The sequence below is a fragment of the Lates calcarifer genome, linkage group LG12 (assembly GCF_001640805.2).
Source record: "Lates calcarifer isolate ASB-BC8 linkage group LG12, TLL_Latcal_v3, whole genome shotgun sequence".
In the NCBI taxonomy this organism is placed as follows: domain Eukaryota; kingdom Metazoa; phylum Chordata; class Actinopteri; family Centropomidae; genus Lates; species Lates calcarifer.
In genome coordinates, this window is record NC_066844.1 from 8507133 (window position 1) to 8528031 (window position 20899).

Consider the following 20899-nt stretch of genomic DNA (forward strand, 5'->3'; position numbering starts at 1 on the left):
TCATTCAAAAACTGTACAAGATATCAAAAAGTTGAATGCAATCTTAAGACCTGAACTTCTTGAGACCAGTTTAAAGTTTAAATGAAGTTTCTAGGGTGAAACTATGCTGAAGAAGTAAAGGTTTAAAGGGGCTTAAGTTTTGGAGGATTTGAACATTTCCGTCCATGCATGCATACTTCACCTTTGTTGTCATAGTTACGATGATTAACACACCCTCTGTACTGGAGGCGGCATACTGGATCTTCATCCAGTTACAATAATAAACCCCCAGTGGTACAAGAGGAACACACAATAGTGACAGACAGGAAACTAGCAGCAGTCTCCTGTATCAAAGTTCTGTGTTTTGCTGACCCATCCACCCACCCCACCCTCCTTGAAATGCTAACTTTGTCACTCTCTATACCATGCCACCTAAACTCCTCCTTCCCATCATAATTACTACAGCTGCTTTAGGTCACCTAACAATAAAATGCAACTATGGTCGTAATAAACCTGCTTGCACAGACGACCTACGGCCTTGTTTTTTTAACGGAACAGTCTCTTTAGAGCACAATTTGACAGAATAATGATATCCTTACCATCCATACAGTCATTAGAGTGACACATTCAGAATCCCAGATCAAATTCACAATAATCATATTCATCCAAATAAAAAGATTATCAGCATTTTCTCTTTGTTTCTTTTTAAATGAAATGAGGACATTTTAACAAATGCAATCTAATTTTGCTACATTTGTGGCCTCTGGTTGTGGACTCTTGACATTACATGAAGATATGTGAGATTTACTATGGCTAATATTTGCCATCTTTATTTAGTTGTGCATGCACAGATACAACAGCTAGAAAAGAGAATGTACAAACATGATGATACACAGATCAAATCCCATGCAAAAAATCCTCCATAAAACTAAAATGTGTCTGTGTGTGTGTGTGTGTGTTTTAAAACCAAGATAAAATGTCAAACTAAAATGTATCTGTCTCAAGAAATCAATGGAGAGCAGTAGGGACAGATTTGCCCCCAAGTTGTGTTATGAATTAGATTTGTGCCGTCAAATGTAATACACCATTTATTCAATCCTGGCCTCCATTTTCCCCTCTTAATAATACTCTTAAAGAAACAGCCCATTTAGAGAAATACAGTATTATGTGTTAAAGAACCATAGCTAATGAATCAGAATCAGAATTAAAAATAAAAAAACCTTGATGTTTGAAGAGAAATCCTTTGCTACAATTGCATAATAATCAGTTGTGAAGTCAATAAGTAAAATTAAAAGCTACTATGAAAAAAAGTAATAATAGTGATAATGAATACACAGTAAGTAAACAGATAAATGTACAAATCCAAATGTGCAGAAAGTAAAAAAAAAAAATGTGTTAGGTCAAATTATAGTATGGACAAATGTTAGTTAGCTCCGTCTCCTCACAGCAACAAGGTTCCAGGTGCGAGCCCTGGTTCACCCGGGGTTTTTCTGTGTGGAGTTTGCATGTTCTCCCTGTGCCTGCATGGGTTCTCTACAGGTACTCTGGCTGCCTCCCACAGTCCAAAGACAGGCAAGTTAGGCTAATTGGTGATCATAAATAGGAGGTCTGTAGGAGTATGAATGTTTTTTTGTTTGTTTGTTTTTTTTTTTTTTTTTTTGGCAATATTTGTTGGCCCTGCAATGGACTGGTAATCTGTTCAAGCTCAAACTTTGAAACTCCACTGTAAAAGCAGGCTATTTCTGTCTGTGGTTCCTCTTGGATATATTCTTATTTTTTTCTTTCTTTCCTTACTGTGCCTTACTGTGAACCCACATTGTGTGAATCTGCTGTTTTGTGAAAGCAGCACAGCAGCAATCTCAGTCCTCTGGCAGTGTCCAATAAACAATTTTCATAGTTGCATGTGGTCGCAATAATATAAAGAAAATAAAATTAAAACAATGCCTTGAGTTTTGTTTTTGCACATAAAAAGGGAGTCAATATGTGGCCAGAGTATACAGCTGAAGTGATTAAAATTGAAGTGTATCAGTTCTGTCAGACTTACCTGAGATAGACGCCTGAAAAACGTCCAGTATATGTCCAGCAGACATAGCTACAATACACTCTGACTCACTTCTCTGCTGTGCTTCCAGGTGTACCCACTTTCAAATTATAAACAATAACTCTCCTGTGCAAGAACCTTCTGCTATAAATTCCTTATGAGGGAAGAAAGTTTCCAGTATAAATCTTCTCTGAGAACCTCCATTGCCACATTGCACATGTAAAGGAATAACTGTCTATATTCAGCGGACTAAATGAGACTTGAATGTGTTTTTGTACATGTAGGTTTTATGTTAATGTGTAGCTGGGAGTGCCAGTTTTGCTTTAAGAGGAGATAACATCTCAGCTCAACTAAAGGGGCTCCAGTGTACAAATATGTTTTCCCTAATACTAAAAAAACTGGGGGTGTTTCATATCAAGACTTAAGACTAGGTGTGGTTTAAACCAGTTACTGGATGTTTAAATATGTGACTGTCATACAGAGCTTTTATTAATGATTATAATAATATTATTGGGGCAACATTGTGTTGTTGTCTTGGGAATGTGCGTAGATGAATTTGGGGGACAGAGCTCCTGAAAGAGCACTGAAGGAGGGGTGTGTTTGTTTTCCTGTTGAGTTCAAGTATCAACAGTCTTTCCCCAGAATCCTTTACTCCACCTTTAATGCAGCAAATTTTATCACCTCTCATCAACATGACTGCAGGCAAAGTTAGTCTCTCTGTGGTGGGGTTCAATCTCAAGGATTATGAGCTTGCAAAAACCACACAGCTCTTTCAGAAGGGTATGTTTGCACCTCAGCTGAGTTGAATGAATGCATTACATGAATGTTTTAATGACAAATTATGTTCACTCCACATTAATAACAAGTTTTCAAAAGAGATTTTTAAAGGTTTTATGGCAAAGCCGTGTTGTTGCTGAATAGCAATGCTGAATGTTTTATGTATGAACAGAAAACAATGGCTGCCATTGATCTTTATAAACAGTGTTGTCTGTGATGTCAGGTATAGACAACTGGTAATTATTGGGCTAAAACATCCAACCCCCCCCACCACAAATCACACATACCTTTTGGTTCCAAGCCAATAGGCAATGTGTTAGCTGCACAATCCTGTAAGGGAAGGCTTCTCAGCGCTGCAGTGGACTGCTTGTGTTAGTGGCCAAGACAGAACGTACTGGCTGCTCTGCTCTCTTTGCTTGGGGGAGGAGAAAGCGGGATGGATTTGATTTTTGATGTAAATGCGAGAACCACTGAGGGAGAGATGGGATATTGATATTCAGCTTGAGGGCCGGCTGAGCCCCATTCTTGAAACCTTGACGCTGACTTTACGACCTTGCAGTCAAAATCATTTGGCAGCTCCTCTGACCTCTAGCAGTGTGCACGCACATAGACACACACCGACGGCTGAATTATAACTGATTTTTTAGCCACTCGCTCCAGCTTTCTGCTGTTTCCATTTTCATACAATATCAAGTTCTGGAGAAGCAGTTGCTGTGTGCCATCCGTTTAGATTAATTAGATTAATTCCCTCAACAACTGCCTTTATTGTAACCTGTGATAATTGTCATAACTTCCATCATCTTTATTTATAAAGACAAAGCAGAGTTAGAATAGAGTCAGAATACTTATGCTTTAGGTGATTACAGCATAGTAACCAAGCCTATGCATATAGCCTCTATAGCTGTTTCATCCACATCAGCATTAGCTCTATAGGAGATTGAATCAAAGGCTAATTTACAGCTGATTAAATAGTCAGAACTAATTTAATTTTATCTTGCTTCTCTACTAGAAGAGGAAAAATCCTGGTTGGCACTGTAGACCTGTGCTTGCATCCTGTGTCTTACCAACAGTTAATTTTTTTTCATTACCATAAAACACACACACACACCAAAAAAACAATCACATGGGTCAGTTTAGTAATACTGAAAACACTGTCCTAGTAATAGAGACTTCAGATCAGAAAACCTTTATATGGGTCATAATAAAAGGCAGAAAATAATTTAATTATTATTTTTAGTTTTATCACAATTATATAATTTTTTGATTTTAAATGAATATGTATGAATTTTCTTTTCAGAAATTCTTTTCTCCACACGTCAACTTAGACTAAGCTCTGTTTTGGTGACAATGAAATATTAAACTTCCTCAAAGATATCTGAACGTCAAATCAATTACCTCAGTTATCTTTAATAAACTGTCACTTAACCTAAATCAGCTAGATTCAAAGTGTCATGTGTGTAAATATGATGAAGTGTAATAAATGGTCTGGGCCTGAAGACAGGTCATGCATATACTGCAAGCCTCTCCAAAAGTCAAATGGGATAACTTATATGTGTCAGGGATAGAAATGACACAACAGTGCACCAACACAGTATGTCTGCATGTCGAACGAGCTGGGAAAATGAAGTGCTATGAGGAAATGGACACGGCTCTTTTGAATTATTCAGGAAGCAGAAGGAACCAAATCAACTGTGTGAAGTATTGTTGTGGTATGAATAAATGGTGCATAATTGATACTGGCTCTCTTACATTATGCATCCCTGTTCGCGAATCTGCATGTGGAGTTATGACGCAAAGCAGGTCAGGGGATCTGAAGGATACAGTGTCACTGATCTAATGATTCATGATTAATGTTTTATGTAAATACACATTGCTGGCACCACCAGGCTTACATGCACTAATGCAACCACTGGTACAAAGTACAGGAAAAGATGGCTGAGGAGAGTTTTTTCCTCCAACCAAAGCTGGATTAACCAATCAACTTGCTTAATGTACAGGTGTATGCGTATCCTCTTGCACAATTTATGGTTACCCATGACACCCCTCTCTGTGTATGTTCGTAGCGAGCTTTACACCCATCTCCACAGAGGCCTAATTATTAGGGATGTAATGGTATTGTCAATTTCACAATATTGCAACAACAAAAGTGTCTCAATACCGTTGTGGACCTGGACAGTTACAAACACTAAGGTCTTCCCGGCAAAACAGTAGTTTTGTTACAGCCATGGTGGAGTAGAACGAAGGGAAATGAGAACCACAGAGACCACCGTCCCATGTGTGCCCATCATCCTTGCCTCCGCTCACTCTCTCTTCAAATCTACACTGGAGATAGCCGATGCCGGTGTTAAGAGGCAAGGTAGAGGGGGAGAGAGAGACAAAGTCTTTGAAATTGCAGATGCTCTAGCGATTTTTTAGATCTGATCTGAAGCATTTTAATTTCCCCGTGTCACAAAATGAGAGGGAGGAAAAGGTGACAGATAAACAAAAAATATTATGGAGATGCTGCCAGACTGCAGTTACCTTCACGTCAGGTTCACAACTGTTTTGCACTTTTTCTTTTTCATCATTCAATAAAGATTTTTTTCTAAGTCTTTATTGCCTTTTTCTAAGTATTGCTATGAATATTGTATCATGGACTTGTTATTGAGGTATAATTGTATCGTGAGAGAGTATTTGCCTAAATTTCAGTCCGTTCCTATTAAAGTAGTGAATATTTAGCTAAATATTACAAATGTTATAATACTTATGAAACATTCTAAAATTATATGTAAGCACGGGAATGGTAGTAAGGCACGATGCAATAAACACATCTGCCACTCTGAGTTACAGTTATATTACTGACAGTTCAGAGGTGCTGAGCTCCCATACACCTTAAAATGCAGATTCCTCTTTCAAAAATTATATCTATTTTTGTCCTCACGACAGATGGCTGCCATTAGAGGGGGAAGGAGTCATGTGAGTTCCCTTAACGGCACCACTGAGAACGGACTAATTAAATACTTTTTTTTTTTAAATGTTTCTGAAAATTAATAAAATCCAGCTGGTCACTCCAGCCCCCTGGCACTTTCTGCACTTCAGCCTCTGGACACATTCACACGCGTACACATACACACACACACACACACACACACACACAAGGGCAGATACAGACATAAATATATAGAACATGCAGTATATCATTATACAGCATAAGTCCTGATTATGCTTGTGTTGAATTTTATTCCCTTCAATGCTACACTAATATTTCCACTGTTGTTTTTGCAGCATTTCCTTGTGGTGATGTCCTTTTTGCTTATTACAGTTATTAGTAAGGCTCTACTTGGACTACCCACCCAGGTAGATTTAATCACTCAATTTCAATTTAGGCAAATGTTATATTAGAACGCCTTATTTCATGATTTTCTAACTAACATATTTTTGACCACACACCTGTCAGAGTTGCATGTGGTGCAGTAACTCTACTGCCTCTGTCAGTAATGTAATCTGACCTTAGCTGTTGTTCAAAAAAAAAAGAGAATTCTAGACAAATTTATCTACAGTCTACTAAGCATTAGACAAGAGGCGGCAACTAAACAGCTGAGACAAACTACAAAAGCATGCAGGCAGCACACTGACATTTTATTCACTAAAGAAATAAAGAAGAAATCATGGTTGATGTTATTCAATGATATAATTGTCTCCTCTTAAACTAAAGCCAGACAATGAATAGTATTTTAGTGAACAAGTGAGTGACTCCAGCTTCTGAATGACTTACTGCTCTGCAGTGAGCAGCACAAGGAGCTGCAGTGATGCTAGTTTAGTAGCTTTAACTGCACTAGATGGTGTGAGTGGTTCTGTTCAAACACACAGAGTTTGGAAATGCTAACTGGATTTACTGAGGTGACTCAGTCTGTGTGTTACTGCAGAGCAGAGTGACATGGACACCTCACAATAGACACCTGTAACCATAGAAACTATACACAAGGATGGCTATAGCTGAATCCTCAAAATGCTTAGAAGACATAAAAATTAAAAATATTTAATAAAAATGAAACATTTCAATGATGAAAATAAAACAAAAATGTCTTCTTTGACAATCTGACTCAAACTCAAATTCAAAAGAATGGTGTTTAGGGGATATCTGTAAATAGCAGTTAAGAGGGGAGTAGCCATAGTGATGGAGATGGAGTATGGAAGAAATCTCATAATTTTTACATTTTGTTTTGCAGCCTTATGCTAAAGTTTTTAAAAAAATCCCCTCATCAATCTGCAACACACACATAATCACATAGTGAAAATATAATTTTAGACATCTACTAAAAAGGAAAATTGAAATGTGGCTGAGCTCCAGCCAAACTCATTAAGGTCAAACAGTTCAGTCTTCTTGCTTTCATCAGACCAGGGGATCTTATGTCTAAGATTTGGTTCAATGTCTGCTCACATTAGTGTATTCACAGTATGCCTATAGATATTACTCAGAGACTGGCAATGGAAATTCAAGTTCAATATGTTTTTTTAAAGACTCAAGCATGCTTGAAAAAAAAGAAGAGATGAACAGTTATAATTGTATGTAATTCTAATGATAGATGGATTCTATGAATAGAACCAGTTTCATATTTTTTCTTCTTTGCTCTTGGAGAAAGAGAAAATGTTAAGTACAGCAGTGTCTTTCAGGCATGGCCTTCCTTAGAAACTGGCTGTTAGTTTTTTATGCCACTTGTGTAAAACAATTTAGTAAGTTCTGTAAATGTCAAAGACAACAGCATAAAAAAGAAATGAATGCAATGGATAAGCTTACTTTTCACTTAAGTCACACATAACAATAAATCAACATTTAAAACGATACTTTCAATATAGTCTGTGTTAGTAAATGTCATGCAAGTTAATGTAATGCACAATTCTTACCGAAATGCAGGCATAACATTTTATGTCAGTGTTTCAACTTAGAGCCAATCACAATCAGTCTGCTTCTGGTGTGTAATAACCTTAAAATGTCTTAAAATGCAATGTTACCTGTGAGAGCAATATTTATCTTTGCCATATTTAGATATGCAGCACAACTCTGTTAAAGCTGAAATACCATTTAGGCGTGTCTATGACTGTGTGAAACCTTTATTAACCTTAGCTTATCAGTAACATCTGAATAAACTTATCCTTGATACATTTATGTGTTTCATACCTTGTTTACCAGAAAGAGGTGAGAGCATATTGCTCCCCAGACACCATTCTTGTGACATTTATCGCACAAAGCTGAGATTGACTGTGCTGAAGGCCAAGAGAGAGTTCCTCCCTTGGTCTTCCTCTGATACAATCTAGCCTGTAAATACGAGGTTGTCTTTGTGCTTCATGTCAGACTCAGCAGGTGCACTTTGGTGCATGAGCTCTGTCCTTTCAGCAACAAACAAACTGACACTGTTTTACTACTATTATTGTATCATTTTATTTAAACTTTTTATGTAAATAGATATCCATTGTTCATTTCCATTTCATTAACATTGCATAACTTCAGCTAACTAATATGGTGGACCTTTATTTTCTAATATCAAACAGACCCTGCCAGAGGAGAGGACTAGGGCTAGCCTCCCTGACAGCAAGGCCATCATTAGCAGAGAGCACACGTAAAAAAAAAAAATATATATATTGTGGTTTATTGTGGACTTTTCCGACATTTGAGGTTACAGACTTGTAGCGCCTGCACTTAACCTGGTGGTAGGGGAAACACAGCTGTTGTTGTGTCACCTTACCAGACCTCAAACTGCACTCAGTGTCGTGCACCAACACAGGTGGGCTATAGCTTCTATTTGGAGTCAACACTCTTGCTACACATTTGAGTAGAAATACATCTATTCATTTTGTTTGTTGTTGAGAATTAATCATGGCATTTATACTGGGGCACAGCTCATTTGTACAGGGGAACATGCCCCAGTAAAAGGGGTCTGGTGTCGCCCCTGCTGGTGAGTGATATAAAAATTCACCCTCTGTGCAGTTGTCATGACTGGAGAAATTAGATAAAGACCAAAATAATTTTTTGTACCAGGCTGTAAAGTTGGGCCATTTGATGGGGATTGGAGCCCCATGGAGCCAGCCTCAAGAGGCCATTCGAGGAATCGCAGGGTTTTGGCTTCAATTTTCAGCCCTGGAGGTTGTAGCTTTCTTAAAAGTCACCAACACTCTTTAAATCTTTAAACTTTCTAGTTCTAATCTCTGCTGTATAAAAATTACAGCACTTAGCATTGTCTGTCCTGTGTCTTGAACTTATGGGAAATGGTGTTATTAAAGATTGCTAAGTCAATAAATATTGAATAAACAATAATATTGTACTGTTTTAAAAGTACATGATATCCTGTTGAGAAACGCTTACTTTCAAGGCTTTCAAGGTTTTCTTACTTCTTGATGTTTACTTCTGGTAGATGTTAAAGGCACTCTGCAGGTGGTCCTATGCTTCCATTTTTTTCTTTTGACTGCACTGTGTGTCAGTAATTTGTATTACAAAAGCACTAGGATGTGCAAAATTATGTTTTAAATGGCAAAAAAAGAAACATTTAAAGAGACCTTTCGATACCAGCAAACAACCATGCAAAAGTGAAAAGCCTACTTCAGATGCAGTGACTATAATATCCATCAAGTGGAGCAGAGCTTACAGGCAGACCTATCAGACTGCCACTACAGCAGGCAGTGTAAATCATCATAACAGTCGAATCATATTGCCTCCAACTTAGAAATGATCACATGTAGTTGCTCACACAATTCACATTTATAGCCTAAAAAATGATAAGACAGCTTATTTCCAACCTGCTGGAACATGCATTATTCAAGCTCCTTCTATTCAAGAAAGTGACTTTACAAATGCCCACATGTAGTACGTAGAGCATTAACACCCTGGAAATGCATGGTTCTATGAAGAAAGTGATCTAAAAACAACAATAAAGAGAATTTGAGGTAGAATATAGTTTTTAAAAGCTGGCCACTTTACACTGTGTTCTGCTGATGTCTCTATAAGGGTTTGGAACATGGAGGGCAAGAATTTGTAGCTCCTTTAGATGCTAACATACTGACTGGTAGTTCCAATATTCCAATACTATATATAGCCAGGAATTTTGCATAAATAACTTGGTTGACTTCAATATTATTATTAAATATTACAATACTTTGAACAATAATAGAACAATATTTTGAAAAGAATGACATATTTTTAAACTGAAACATTATATACGTTGTTAATTTGTTATATGTATATATACATGTTTTGGGTCATTTTCATAAAGGCCACTTCAGAACATGCATCCATCTATCCATCCATCCAAAGAAAAACCAGAGTCAGAATGAACAATGATAAGATGACAGACATATCACACATTCACCAGATTTCACTGAAACCTCGTTTAATAATGAATCTTAATGTTCTGTTTCTTCCAACACCATCATTAGGAGAACATTTTAATTTGTCCTCAAGAAACAGCAAAATGTAGAACATGACGCTTCCCAAAGGATTTTAAACAGTCCATTAAAATCAAGGGATCCTACAGCACCACCATCAAGAAAAAAAATTATCATTGTCCTCCTACAGTCATTAGTATGGTGTTTATTATAAAACATTCTTCATCATAGGGTATAATAAACACTGTAGCTTTAAACTGCAGCTAGACAGTCATGTTTTGTTTTAGACATATTAACAGATGGATTACTGGTTTTATCTACAGTTGTATCATCACAGATTACCCCTTTTCTGACAAGACACAGTAATTATGTTTCCCGTTTCGCCTTTTGAAAAAACAGTTCAAATGCACTATTCTTCAGTATGTCCTCCCTTCTTTTTGTCTTGACACAAAGCAGATTCCTCCACTTATCGGTGCTACTCCTTGATTTGAACCAGCCAAATAAATAAAAACAAGATTTTATAAATAAATAGTCCAACATTCAGCCTCTGTTTAAAGTATGTTGCAATGCAGAGCAGACCATTCTGCTCTCATATTGCAACAGAAAAATAGCATGTCAATGGTAAATATCTAACAGATAACTGGCAGAGCTGCACATGACAGCCTTCATGGGACACTTAACACACTTGTATTAATTTAAAAAGAGTTGAATAGACAAGGCTGATTTTGGATCTGCCTAAATGGATGAAGGATAGTACTACACACGAGCAGCTGCAAAGTTTATGAAGCTTTTTATATCAGTTGTAAATTAATTGCTACTAAAGTGAAAAAAGAGCCTTTCATTGTCAGACAACCCCTAATAAGAGACTTCTGTCACATAAAAGTAATAATTTGTCAGTCTCAGCATGAGAGCTTGATAGCAGCAGATACTGTAGATATATTGATGAACTGTGATTCAGATGTGAGAGAGGAGAAGCGGGAGAGGAATGATCCAGCATCTGCTGAAATAGACTGACACACTGTTAGACTTTCTCCCCGCTGAAAGAATCATGACCCTCCCAGTCAAATCTCTTTCTCACAGCAGTCTCTCTGAAGGAGGATCATTATTTTGATCTAACAAAAGGTTTTAACACTTTAAGAGGGATATATTTTCTGTTTTTCAATAGATTTAAAGTATTATTTTAAGACCCTGCTGGTAGTCAGGCATATCAATGGTGATTGTTCAAGAACAGCTAAAGTTGACAACAGCTGACAACAGACTAAACCAAACTGTCGCTAACAGTTTAAGTTCATCATCAGTTTAGTCTATTCTGCCAACTCAGATGCACCCAGTGGAAAAGGTACTTCTCTTGAGTCCCCTCAATAGATGGAGAGGAGAGCCAGATCATGGCTTATCAGTAGTTCAACATATTGTGCTGGAGCTAAGGGCAGTGTATGTAGCACTAGTTTTAGCATCTCATATCAATATACAAGTAAGCGAATATATGCTATCCTGCTATGGAACTCAAATATCTCAAGACAAGGCACATGGACTTGAATGCAGTTTAAACAGAGGTCAATAATGGGCTCACTCAAAAAGAGTCAGCACTGTGAGGCTGCACAGCAGTATTTCAAGCTAATGGTGTGTTTACATTGGAAGCATGTCTGCTGTGTTTTTCAATTGTCCATCCTTGCTTGCATCTGACAGAACAGATATTTTAATTTTAATGTCCAGAAGTGACATAATGGCTGGTGTTTTACTCACAATATGTGCATGTAAATGTGACCTGGAGCATATTTTTTACACTTCAAGTCTATTTTCTTCCAGTGCTAAGCCATAGCAAGTGATGATGTAACTACATCTAGCCAGCTAATTTTATCGATGCAACCTGAGCAACAATAGGCCAGCAATTAGTGGGAGTGGGCACCGGTTACAGAAGGTCTCTGCTTCAGATGTGAGGTTGCAACAGTGAGTAATAACCAATGTGGATTACCTAGAGTGTAGTCAAGTAAGCCGATGAAGGATGCACTGCAGGTATAGGGCTAAGTCAGACAGCTGGCAAGTCAAGCTGTAGGTAGACTAATTAAGTCTATCTAGTGATGCAGCCAGAGTGGCCTAGCAATTAGCATTAATATATGCATATGCAGTGACCTATAAACAGAAAGCAGGAACCTTCCTCATTGTGATTGTGACATAGTAAGTTACTTTTGCCTCCCTCCCCACATATGGAGCAAGCAGGCTGACTTACATAATGAGAAACTTAAACAGGACTTTCTGGACTTTGAGGAACAGCGGAGAATGCTGAAAGTTGGCTGAGTGCTGAATCTATACTTTTTGGTGGCTGAGTGGAAAAGGGGGATAAACAGTAAGAGCATCCCCATCCCCTCACACCAGTCTTTTGGGTCATGTTTCCATGCTAGCCAATGTTCCAGTGTGCAGAACTAACTGTGACAAATTGGTGTTGCGTACCTCTCCATGAGACAGCCAAGGAAATTGCAGCTTTCCTTCAATGGTGTTGGTGATTTATTTTTGTGGCAGTCGAGACTAATGTTGTTGCCTCTCCCTTTGGATACACCGCCGAAGCTGCTTTTGTTGTTTGCTTTTGTTTGCTTGTGTTCAATTTTAAGTTTTGTTTTAGTGTATTGTTTATTGATATTGGTGCTAGCCGTAGTAGTAGCTATTTTAAAAAAAAATTTTTTGGAGCATCACAGGTCCAGTGGTGAGTGCCGCCTACTCATTGGCAGAGCGCCTCCTCTGACGGGCACCTGCTACCTTCTTACCTGTATGTCTGCTGTATCCTTTATTCACTTCTCACTAATTATTGTGGGTTATTGAGGGTTTACATTTTGTGTTTGAGTTTCAGTGTGACCTTATCTCCTCTCCCACTAACAGCCATACTCCCCTGCCCTCAGTATAGTTAATATATTGAGGCAGTATACTTATAGTTACATGATGCTTTTCATGTAATCAAGGTGCTTATTGCTTGCTGTGCTTGTAGTCTTGGGGGAAGACTACAAGTATTGTAGACTACAAGTATTGTAGTCTTGGGGGAAGCACAATAAACTACAATACTACAATACATGTTGAACTTTCTGGCCTCAACCACCTGGGGCCACTTGCTCACCTGGCCAAATACACTTTTATCACGTTTACCCCAAACTAAAACCAATACACCTTTGCACATTTTTTAGGCTACGTTTTTCAATACACAAACTCTCTAAACAGTTTGTTTTTCCCTAAATACTGCTTCTTTGTTGCTGCAAACAATAAACACTCTGTGCCCAAGAAAAACATCAGATTGTCATCAGATTCTAGCCAAAACAACCCAATGTGTTCTAATGTCACTAAATGGTCATTTTCTGACAGACATGTCAGTGTTTCATATTTTCACTCTAATGCAAAGCTCATGAAAAGAGCTACACTGTGAGTTTTAAATGTATATAGACTACATTGGTACCCACGGTCCTCAGGAAATAGAAAATACACTCCAAAGTCTGTCTCAGCTTTTATGTTACCCAACTAATGCTCAACCTTATATAAATGAAGACATTACCTACCTCATATAGAGCTACAAACTCATTTGAATACTGTGTGACAAAGTTTATCTTACTAAAGCATTGTGGGAGATGACTGTGACAAGTTTTCCTGTCAGGTTTATTGTAGTTATGTGCCTGCTGCTGAGACAGTTCAAAACTACAAATCTGTACAAACCTGGAAGTGACTGGACTGCTGCTGACACTAACCCCTGTATAGAATGAACTAAAGCCTGCACACCAAAGATACTGAGAGGACTGCTTGGGAGCTTTGAGACTCTCCAGATGAGTTCATGTACCACAGGTCAGAGAGTCGACTCAGGGCCTGTCAGCCTGTTAGCTTGTAAGCCTGTTAGGCTACCTGGTAAACACATAACCCTATTTATTGTGTAACATTGTTACACTTACTGTTTGACAGAGGCTGATGTGTGAGAAAACTGATGAATTGGTTGGCATAAATTCAAAAGTTGTTTCAACTCAGAATATATGAATTACATCCAAATGAGCTGCCATTTTCGAATCAAATTAAGTTGCTTAGAAACTTTAATACCTGGCCTAGGCCTGATTCTGACCAGCAGCTTTTGGACACAATAAAATCTCTGTTTAATCCTTTACCCTAGAGCTACAAGTAGCCACTACACACACTTTCACCCCAACAGTGACAGACTGGACTTCTGTGACTGGCAGCTGATAACAGCCATAGCCAGTAGTCTTGTGGGAAGAATTTGGCTGTGTTGTAATGGCCTGTTCACCTGTCCCCGTTGATGAGCCACAGTCTCAGGTTATACTCTTACGCCAGGCTGCTGACAGAGACTAAGTGCCCAACTTGAGACCATGATACTCTTCTTTAGCCTCTCTGCAGTAGTTGTTTTGGATTTGATGAGCTTTCAGAGGTTAATGATTACCTTCAAAGAACCACAGAACCAACAATATTTATTTATTACATTTTTGGGGCATTTACCACCTTTAATTGGACAGTGATGGTGGAGAGAGACAGAGAAGGCAAGGGAGAGGGGGCAGGGGGGTGACATGCAGCAAAGGGCCTGGGCTGGGTTTAACTCTAACCCTTTGCAGCAATAAGGACTTAATGGTACACACTTAACCAGGTGAGCCAATGGAGCATCCCCACAGCAGTATTTTGACATGATATAGCAACATTCCAGACAGCATGATTCTGTAAATGAATCAAAAATGTAATTACATCGAGTGAAGTCAGACTTCTCTCAGAGTTGCTTTATGTTTTTCTCTATTGTATGATCATTGTATTTTTCATTATTATGTGCAACCTTGGACAGTAAATAAAAACAGAAGGTACAATATGAGCTGCATGTCTGTTGCTTCAGAAAAATTATATAACAATAATAACAGATTCTGCTGTGGGTAAACCAACCCATTGAGCAGCAAGGTTGTCTGAGTTTTATAGGTGGCTTTCTGTTGTATCCACTGTTCTGCTGTCATTTCATAATGTTTTCAACAGTCTTAGATGCTACAGACCTCTCACAATGGAAACAACAGGATGCAATTTATAAAACATACTGTAGATTAATCAGTGGATCTGCAGCTGGGGCCAAGACTCATAGAAGACAAATTTCATATTTATTATCGATATTACCATTTGTATATCCATTTGTTTGCGCCAACACTTACTAAGACTGTTTACAGCTGCATCACTCCATCAAATTAAAGTTCTAGATTCTTTATATACTTTTAGTAGAATTCAAGCTTAAATGGTAAACTCCAGGATCTCCACTTGAATGCCAAGTAATTATCACCAGTGTATGGCCATGTAACACACTGTGAACTGTGTCTATAAACATGGACACTCCAGTTGGTTAGGCAAACATTACTGAGTTAAAAAATAATAATAATAATAATAAATTACATCCATATCCAATAAAAAAAAATGTCAGGCTTCTTCTCTGTGATCTCTTGTTCACCCCCTTAGACCTACCATCCCTACTCGATTCATGTCTCTGCACTGTTTATTCTGGCCTTGATCTTCTGCCACTCTCCATTCATCCATCACATGTCCCCCAGACTTTCCTCCTGCTTCCAAATCCACCTGCTCACCTGTTTTCCCTTTTCAATCACCTGAGCTCACTCACACACCTGTTCCCAGTTTTCTCATCACTCCAGTCAGTTTTAAACCTGCTATTACTGCCATCTCTTTGTCAGATCATCTATATTTGTTCCTGTGTGTTTTCCCACAAACATAAACACCTGGAAACAATTTCACAACAGACACAGGAAGTGCTAAAAGAGCGGTCACTCTTCCCAGCCTGGAGGTAATGCTGTGTCTTTTATATCAAGTCCCCAGTCACTCTCTGATCCACTAACCTTAATGTATCAAAAGAAAGAAAGAAAGAAATACATAAATACTTAGTGACCCAACCAACACATCTGTACATGCAACATATCATCAGGACACACTGGTTTCAAAGTGTTGCCCAGAGGAGCAAACACAGGTAAAACACACACCAGCACACCATGATGCAGCACATTCACACTATAAACATATGTACCACACTATCCACTTTTTATGCATATCACAACAGCCCTTCTCCCCACACAAGTCACTTACCACATACTGTTTAAAGTAGCCGCAGCCAAGCTACTCAGTGCCCTGGGGAAAAATACACTCCATGCTGCAAAGCTGTGGGTGTCCAGCCAGCATCCTTTCTTCTAATCCAGCAATGTCAGCCAATGGCATTGATGCATCAGTAAGCACTGTTTGGATAACATGGCAAAATTCAATGTATAAGTACAATCTTAATGTCTTACTAGTGTGTAAACATGTTTATCTTGCACAATAACACATACAAAAAACCATATTAAATTACAAGTTCACCTGCCACTCCATTAACCACACCCAGGAAATTATATAACTCTCCCCAATCTCTCCCCCCCCAAACAAGTAAGAGAACAACCTGAGTGAAAAAATTGACTCTCAAATGTTTAGTTACATCATAGCAGTTATTTTTTAATATTTTCATTGCTGCATATTTTTGCTTAGTTTCTAAATGTTTACTGCTGTTAGGGCTGACATTTTAATTTGACATGTAGATACATTTATTTTGTCTTCATTTATCTGTAATCTCCTCAAATGAATAGAAAAAATCTTCCATCCATCCAAGTCTGACAAAGTTGTTGGAACAGCTTTAGAACCTTGTATTTAAATGTGCACTCCACATCAGATGCTCAGTGAGAAAACACCACCATCTTCACTGTAGTTTTTTTCACCATTAATAGCCCACTTGCTTGTGATATGGCAGTGTCAGGTGTTATCATTTGACATGCATAGCACACATTGGATGTGCCATCTAGAAATAAGTAGTAGTCAAGGTAAGGTATAGCTGCATTATGTCGCTCTGCGTAACAAAAACTGCAGCTTCAGACAGTTGACATTAGGACAGGGGTGTATCTCAATGTGTGGCAAACCATGATGACATGTCAAGATGCCATCAGTGTGCAGGTTATATAGATAAACTATAAAGCAATGGCTTCTAACTAGGATCACAAAAAGGTGTGTACCATAGAAATAGGCTGGTCTTTATGTGAGCTTTTTTCCTCTCACATGGTCTTCATAGTGATAGAAACGCATAACACCTCACAATGCCCACGATTAATCCAATAAGCCTAATAAATCATAACTAAACACCTTCCCTCCAGACTGGAATCCCTCCAGGACAAAATCCTCTGGTGCTTTGTTGAATGTGGATCTATTTTGGGGTCATTAATATGAACAAGCTCGAGGACCCCCTGGAGAGCACATATCTATTATTACCTGTTATTATGGGACATGTGCATATTATACTGAGCGAACTCTCGCCGGCGCTAGGATCCAGAAGCATGAATGCTGTCTCTCCCCACATCTCTCTCTCTCTCTCTGTGTATCTCTCTCTCTCTCTCTCTCGCTCTCTCCCTACTCAAGACTGTTTTAAAGTCTCTGCTAGACTTGGACTCACGCTTTACTTCCTGGATGGATGGAGGAATGGGAAGCTTCCAGCACCTCTCCACCACCAACACCGACTCTCCCCTCCCCGTGTGTCCGACGAGCGCTCCCTCAGCCGCCGCAGCCGCATGAGCGACAACGCGCTGTGCGGACCCGTCTCAGCTTGTCTCCTCTAACCCACTCCCACCCCCCCCCGCTGCATTCATACGCCCCTCCGTAACCATCAGTATCTGAGTGTTATGCTCATATCCGGGAATATCGGGGGGATTTTAGGGACGGAAAGACTCTTTATTGGACCTCTAACTACATCTCTCCGCCCTCCACCTCCACCGTACACAACCTCGGTCTGCGCTGCGTCTCCGGCGCTGCTTTTTACGCAGCGAAGGCGTCGCTAATTTGACCGCAAAAGGGAGAAACTCAACAGTTGTTGCTTCTTCTTGTTTGCATGTCGACGTGCACATCACTACAATGTGGAGGCTACTGCAATCATGTTTTCGCTGCTGGTGGATTTTCTCTCTCATTTTGCCAGCCTACGTGCTCCTGTGGGCCGACTGTCATCCTGGTAAGTTTCGTACCCTGCTTGTCAAAACACTGGTCTTTTTTTTGTTGCTTATGTCTATGAAGGAATGTGGCTGTCAGTGTACTGTCGCAGGGATGAAACGCATATCTAACAGGCTGATATAATAAAGTCAAGTTCCCCTCACTGAATATCCTGTACCGGGTCAGTGGCTGGGAATAATCGTGCCGTTTGGCTTGATGCGCTTCCCCGGTACCGGCACCGGCACACACAGACTGGGAACTATCGGAAAGGCAAAAAAAAAAAAAAAAAAAAACAGCTAGTGAAAGGATTTCAATACAGTTGGGTGACCTATCTAAACCCGCTCATACCCATTCAAAGCACAAGTTCATCACTTAATTTCTCCCTGCTTTCTTTCCTCCGATGGAACTCAGTCCTCCTTTCCTCGGCGCTCGCATCTCCCCTTGATTTTCTTGTAAAATCTGTAAATAACGATTTCGCTGGGAAAGAAAAGATATATCCGGCTGGAGTGCAATTAGAGGAGCATTGGACATGGCAGGCTGGTAGTTGGGTCAGGGATACGAGTGGATAAAAGGAGGAAGATGTGATGGTTTTTTCAGCCGGCGGCGCGTACGCCAAAGCCGCTATCTCACTGCCTGGAGCAAGACAGCAGGGCTGTGAAGCCTCTTCACGCACTCAGACACACACAACCTAAAAATGCAGTTGAGGCTCAGATTTGTACTGAGGGGAAAGCAGACCACATGTCTGTGTTTGGGGTTGCCATGTAGACCCGCACAGCGGATCCACAAATAATAAGAACCGACTCTTCTCGCCCATATGGCTGTGAAACACTGATGAGGCTGCTTTGCTTTGGAATTGTGAAAAAAAAACACACACACTGTCCCACATGCTTACTTTTCTAATTGGGCTAATCTCCAGCTATTATATAACAGAACTGAACTATTTCCCACATTCATTTTGCAAAGAAGAACTCTCTGCTCCAATTATAGCTAAATCAAAGACCCCTGGGCCCGGACCCCAGTTCGTGAGGTCCAAAGCCTTCAGTATTTAAACCTCCAGGATCCATTATCTGAAGAAAAACGGCAGCATTTCTGTTGTTTTCACTCTCATACTGCAAGGAGGAGAAAGATGTTGTATCAAAATGGAAAATAAATCCAACAAATCAAATTTGACCTTGACCAGTGCGTTCATATACATTAGATCCCTCTAGCTGTGGAAGATCTGACACTTTTACACACTGTGCAACCCAACAAAAGCTTTTCTGCTTTTGATTCTGGAGTTGCCACGTTGTTATGTTCGCCACCACCCACCCAGCCCCAAAAGATTCGTATAGATAGATAGGCAGGAGCTCCATCTGGGAGCATCTTTGATGCCCGATACCAGTACAAGCAAAATGAGATAGAGGTTGGATGATGTGAAAAAAAAGGTAAATATTTTACTAAATACATCTAGATCTATATCAGGGATATCATTTTAGGAACAACAAATAGTGCATTCAGATAATAACACACAAGGAAATTTAGTAAAAGAGAATGACAGGTCGGTTATAGAGTGTCAGTGTTTGTTTCACCCAACCAGCACAAACGCATTTGCTCAGAAATTTAACTCAGCTTGTAAAATGACTAAATGACAAATATAAAATGCAGCCCCTTATATTACAACGGGAGGAAAGCCCTGACACTGAGTCATGTCCCGGTTTTGATATTATATTGATATATTATTACCCCGGCTGTGCTCTCCACTCCCTGTGTAGCAGATTGGATGAACAAACAGGTTTCACTAATTCTATCTTCCTAGTCATCTGAGGAGCACATTAATGACCCTCTATTGCATTGTGGATTCAATGTGGCCCTCAAAACTCTGAGCCTGAGGAGCCACTCTAGTGTTGAAATTCATCAGGGCTTGTGGTGAAGTCGCTGTCTGTGGATATGACGCGTTCTTGCAGATCCAGTTAGTCGGACAGTATTAGCCTACTTCTCAGCTCGTCTTGATGACTCTTATATGTTCTATGAGTCTTAAGCGACGTCACACACACACACACACACGCACACAGTAGTGAGAGAGTCGAAGCAATTTACAAGGCTGCCCTGTTGACCAATGAACACAGCCACTGCTTTAACAAATCCATACTGTTATGGTTGATAGACTGACTTTCAGTTTTGGAAATGGAGCTCTTGTTAGACATTCAGGATTTTTGTCGTGCCCCTTCATCCCCTTCATTTTTCATCTTGCATTCCATCTGATCTCAAATCTGGAGAGAAATCAAATCAAGTAAGCCCAGAAGCAGAAGAGAGAGCGGCGGTGAGAGATGGATGGTACTGGTGGATAGATGAAGGGATAGATAGGATGGATGGATGGAAGGATAGTTTGATCCATAGGCTGAGAATTTATTTGTGCTGGTTCCTGATTGTATGCAGTGTTGGAAATCAAGCCACTTGGTTTTCACAGAACCGATATTGAAAATGAGTAAAACAAAATGCATTCATACATTTAATCAGGATGCAGTAGTTACTGATGAATAAGTGGCTCACTGGCAGGTGAAACTGTCTGGTTTCATTGTATATATTGCAAGGAGATGTAACACATCCAACAACTAGACAGGGTGCTTTATCATCTAAGAAATCAATTAAAAAACAGTGGCTATATCTGTAATGGCTGTACAGATATTATAAAAAGTAAAATATAAGAATAACTACTGTGACAGGAAACTGGGGTGGGGTATTCTGCACAGAGAAATGATACAT

General features: G+C 39.3%; 1 protein-coding gene across 1 annotated transcript in view; it reads left to right on the forward strand.

Annotated features, from left to right (window-relative positions):
* The first annotated feature begins 17551 nt into the window (after window positions 1–17551).
* The window catches only part of LOC108873537 (receptor-type tyrosine-protein phosphatase gamma-like), a 408789-nt gene continuing 405441 nt past the window's right edge, over window positions 17552–20899 (forward strand). The window contains 1 exon segment of the mRNA XM_051074772.1: window positions 17552–18179. Within this exon segment, the coding sequence (XP_050930729.1) occupies window positions 18086–18179 (94 nt within the window). The 5' untranslated portion in view covers window positions 17552–18085.